Here is a 4834-nt window from a genome sequence, read left to right as displayed (position 1 = left end):
AGGTTGGTGTGCTATTCTCTATAGAACAGTATGTATATTCTTTTACGTATCTTTCCATTAATATTAGAGTTGGAAATGTGTTCTATCTTTAAAAGACTATATATGTCTATGTTTAATTTACTTTACATTGCTCTTGCAATTACTCTGAGGGAAATCTTGTTTTCCACACTTAGACACCAGTTTACTATAGCCTTTTGAAAATTTGCCCACATCACCTTAGAGAATTCATTTGCCCAATGGCAGAGGTTAACACAGCAATCATAATTCACTGTCTCTGAAGAGTTTCCTTTGCCTAAAATCCCCCACCCCCAAGCCTCTTACTTATTTTGGAATATATTTCCAATATTGTGATACCTTTATAACATCACAGAATACTCCTTCTTCATAAAATTGTGGTGGTGATCTTCAAGATTCTTGAGTTGAATGAACTCCAAATAAATACAACGAATCTCTGGTGGAGGAAGAAAAGAAATATACTTCTATTTCAAATTGGTGATGCAGTCCCTATTTCAATGTCTACATTAAATTGACCAGTTGATTTCAGCCTTGATGACACAGAGCGTCAAAATTACTCTTCTCACTAAAAAAGCCTGACATATTTAACCACCCCTTCCCCCAAAAAATACAGGACACACACTTAAATTTGCAATTCAAATAAATAATAAATATCTTTATTAGAAGCCACCCTAATGCAATATTTGGGATCTGCTCATGTTGAGAAGGTATTCATTTTTAAATTCAAAATGCAATTACCTAGGCATTGTGTATTTTATCTGTCAACCCTAAGGCTTTTCTACCAATTAGAGCTCTTGAGGGTTCCCTTAAGCTGTTTGATTCACTGAAGATATTGTTTGCAGGCGGGATCCCACTAGCTGTGGAGGCCTTAGCAATCTCCCATTGCATTTGACTATTCATTCAAAACTGTACATTATTTTTAAGCAAAGCACTGAGAGGCTTAGGATAAGTGTTTTTCCCGAGGAGGAACGCTTTTGTTACAGGTTCTCTAATAAGAATGCTTCCCAAGTGCATATGTTTCAATGTTCAAAAGAACAAGCAGCAAAAGTACACTGGCTGACTGTGTAAGATAGCGGCGAACGGGAGTCGGGGGAGTCTGGGCCTGGATAAAGAGGAAAAAAAAAAATCTGAGCTGCCAGACAGTGCGAACCTGTACATGGGCGGAAGTCTTTTGAACCTTATCGGCTCCCATCCTCGCAACCGCGTCACCCAGCTATCGCACTTCCGGCTTTGGCCTACCGCAAATGGCGCCTGACCTTTAGGCCAACCTTCTTCTCCGCTGGCCTGTCCCCACCCGGTGCTGTCCTGCCACCTTCTCAAGCCCTCCAGGCCTTTCTCCACTACAGCCCGGCGGCTACACTTAGCATCCTCCGAGATGTCTGGTAACAGGGGCGGCGCCGATGGCCGAGGTGAGCAGTCGGAGGCGGAGGCCAATATGGAGACTTCGTCAGGTCTCACCTTGACACCTGAACCTCAGATGAACCTGAGATTGACCGGAGACGGTGCCGGTGCCGGGGATGGTGGTGTTCCCACCCTTGCGGGCACAGAAAATCAAGGCACTGGCGCGGAAAATATTGGTGGTGAAGACACAGTCGGCCACGGCGACTGCGATGGCGACGGTGATGGCGGGCTAAGGCGAGAAGTAGAGGAAGGTGAGGAAGAAGCGGCAGAAGACCAGCACCAGGTACGGTGCGCTGAGGGCAACCCTGATGAGTACTTATCAGACGCGGCTCGGTCCCTGGAGGACTGGATGTCTTCAGAGACATCGGCCCTGCCCCGCCCTCGCTGGAATGTCCTCACTGCTCTTCGAGATCGGCAGCTGGGTTCCAGTGCCCGCTTTGTATACGAGGCCTGCGGGGCACGGGTGTTTGTGCAGCGTTTCTGCCTGCAGTATGGCCTGGAAGGCCACCGTGGTTGTGTCAATAGTGTTCACTTTAACCAGCGTGGCACCTGGCTGGCCAGCAGCAGTGATGACCTGAGAGTGATAGTTTGGGATTGGGCGCGCCAGCAGTCTGTACTGAACTTTGATAGTGGTCACAGAAATAACGTCTTTCAGGCCAAGTTCCTTCCCAACTGTGGCGATTCCATGCTGGCCACGTGTGCCCGTGATGGGCAGGTACGGGTGGCAGAGCTACCTGCTATTCCATACAGCAGGGTTACTAAGCGGGTTGTCCAACATAGAGGAGCGAGCCACAAGCTGGCGCTGGAGCCTGACTCCCCTTTTAAGTTCCTAACCTCAGGGGAAGATGCTGTTGTTTTTGCCATTGACCTCAGACAAGACAGCCCAGCTTCCAAAGTGGTGGTAACAAAGGAGAATGCGAGGAAAGTGGGACTGTATTCGATCTTTGTGAATCCCGCCAATACTTACCAGTTCGCTGTGGGTGGAATGGATGAGTTTGTAAGAATTTATGACCAGAGGAAAATTGATGAGAGTGTGAATAATGGCGTGCTCAAGAAGTTCTGCCCTCATCACCTGGCCAACTGTGATGGCAAAGTAAACATCACCTGTCTGGTGTACAGCCATGATGGCACAGAGCTCCTGGCCAGTTACACCGATGAAGATATTTACCTGTTCCACACCTCTAGCTGTGATGGGGCCCAGTATGTTAAGAAATACAAGGGGCACAGAAATAATGCCACAGTCAAAGGTGTCAATTTCTATGGCCCCAGAAGTGAGTTTGTGGTGAGCGGTAGTGATGGCGGGCACATCTTCCTGTGGGAGAAATCATCCTGTCAGGTCGTTCAGCTCCTGGAGGGGGGTGACAGGGCAGGAACTGTCAACTGTGTTGAGCCCCACCCTTACCTCCCCGTGATGGCAACCAGTGGCCTAGACCATGATGCCAAGATCTGGGCACCCACAGCTAAAGATGCCACCCAGCTTCTCGATTTAAAGGATGTGATTAAGAAGAACAAGCAGGAACGAGATAGAGATTGGTTGGGTCACACTGATGTGCCTGACAGCCAACTGCTTTCCTTTCTCATGCATCACCTGACGTATAGAAGTTCTCGCCCTCAAGTTGGTCGCTGGGTACCTCGCTCAGTTGCAGTTGTGGAAGGAGAGTCTGATGAGTCTTCTAATTCTTCAGATGCATCTGAGGATGAGGACTAAGAATGTCAAGACCAGGGACAATTCCAAGAACATGTCCACGCCTCCCATCCTGAATGCCTGATACCTGATGCAGCTAGATGTCACTGCAGTAGGCTGGACTTTAAGCTTGAAATTCAGTTTAACTAATAGATTTGCCTTTGGTCTTTTATTTCCCACAATAAAACCACCTTTCATCTGTTCCCTGTGCTTTCCTTCCTTCCTTTCTCACATTCTTCTTCCCTCTTTACTTTTCCCTCACTTCGTCTCTTTATTCCTCTTCCTTTACCCCTTACCTGTGTATGAATGTAGAAGCAATTTATTTATGCATTTTTTCATTTGCTCTCTTACCATTGACTTTTATAGGTTCCCAATTTGGTGAAAATATTAAGAGCCTTATTGAATCTATCTTATCATTTCTGACACTGAAAACATTCCTCTTTCTTTCATTTTTTGTAGTATATTAGTAAGTTCTTTGTTTTAGCTGAAAATTGTACAAACATGTTTATTCTTTAAAAGTGAGTAAAGTGAAATATATGCACACATATGCACACTCGTGTGCTCAGACAGTGTCACTCAGAGGGAAGAGAAAGGAAAATGGAGAGAAAAATTGGTTAGATAATATCGTAAGAAGATAACTTTTTTTTGCTTATAATTAATAACTTTCTGTTGTTTCTGTGTTCTGAATCCATATGTTAACACTGATTAATGTAATAGATGGGGTTGGGAAGGAATAAGTTTAGAAGCTTGACACTGTACTTTGAATTCTCCTGAAAGTGCATGGCTGAGAACTCCCACAGAATTACCTTCCACAGAGTTCTCTTGTGACACCCATACCCTAAAAGGTAGCAGGCAGGATTATAAGAATTCTTAATATTTGAAAATGAATATATGTTTGAACCAACTTTAAGAATAACTTCATGTTGCAATAAAGAATACTTTGCACTTACAGATAACTGGGTGATGTTCTTGGAAGAAATACCTCATTCGACATTGAAGCATTGCTTAAGATTATTTTTGAGGGGTTAAGCTACTTTTAAAAATTCTTGGTTCTAAGACTTACGTGACGTAAACTTTGGGTGTAAGATGTCCAGGCAGCGTGCAATAATAATGTTTCAGTTTTACACCTGTTATGTGTGTTAGTGAGGCAGAGGCCCTCCTTGTCCCCAGCCTCCCTGGGAAGTAGAACACACCCTGCTTTGCAGATGTTTCCTGGTAAAGAAGGATGTGATAAAATACCCTGTGCCCTGACAAAAATGAGTAAAATTAAGTGTGTGCACACATGTATACACTCGTGTACTCTCAGAGAGTCTCACTCAAAGAGAGGGAGGGGAGGGAGAAAAAGGAAAATGAAGAGAAAAGGTGGTTAGATAAAATCCTAGGAAGATATTTTCTTTTTGTCTATAATTAATAACTTTGTTTTAACAAAATGTCTAGAATTAAATGTTAATTATGTTATCAACTTTCTTCCATAATGCTCCTTAAATGGGTATTAGCTCTGGCGCCTTGTGAGCAGTTTGAGAAGTTTATGTAATGAGGTTAGATTAGAATGGAAAATTACTTGACCAAAGTTTTTGCTCTCTCAGATTCAAAGGGAGAGACAAATGCCTGAGATCTGGGGCCCTGGTTTACCTCCTACCAAGGTCTGCTGTCAGGAAAGGACCTTAAATGTCGCAAAAGAACCCAGTGAGTCTGAGCAAAGCACTGTGGTTTAAAACAGGCCATAAGGAAAGC

General features: G+C 44.2%; 1 protein-coding gene across 1 annotated transcript; it reads left to right on the top strand.

Annotated features, from left to right (window-relative positions):
- Positions 1–1390: 1390 nt before the first annotated feature.
- Positions 1391–3124, top strand: LOC129076882 (DDB1- and CUL4-associated factor 8-like). The gene has a single exon (XM_054581019.1). It carries the CDS (start codon positions 1391–1393, stop codon positions 3122–3124), a length of 1734 nt encoding a protein of 577 aa, XP_054436994.1.
- The last annotated feature ends 1710 nt before the right edge of the window (positions 3125–4834 follow it).

The sequence above is a fragment of the Pteronotus mesoamericanus genome, unplaced genomic scaffold, assembly GCF_021234165.1.
Source record: "Pteronotus mesoamericanus isolate MK-2021 breed Mesoamerican mustached bat unplaced genomic scaffold, CSHL_Meso_final contig_65, whole genome shotgun sequence".
Lineage (NCBI taxonomy): Eukaryota > Metazoa > Chordata > Mammalia > Chiroptera > Mormoopidae > Pteronotus > Pteronotus mesoamericanus.
This window is presented reverse-complemented; position numbering and strand designations above follow the sequence as displayed.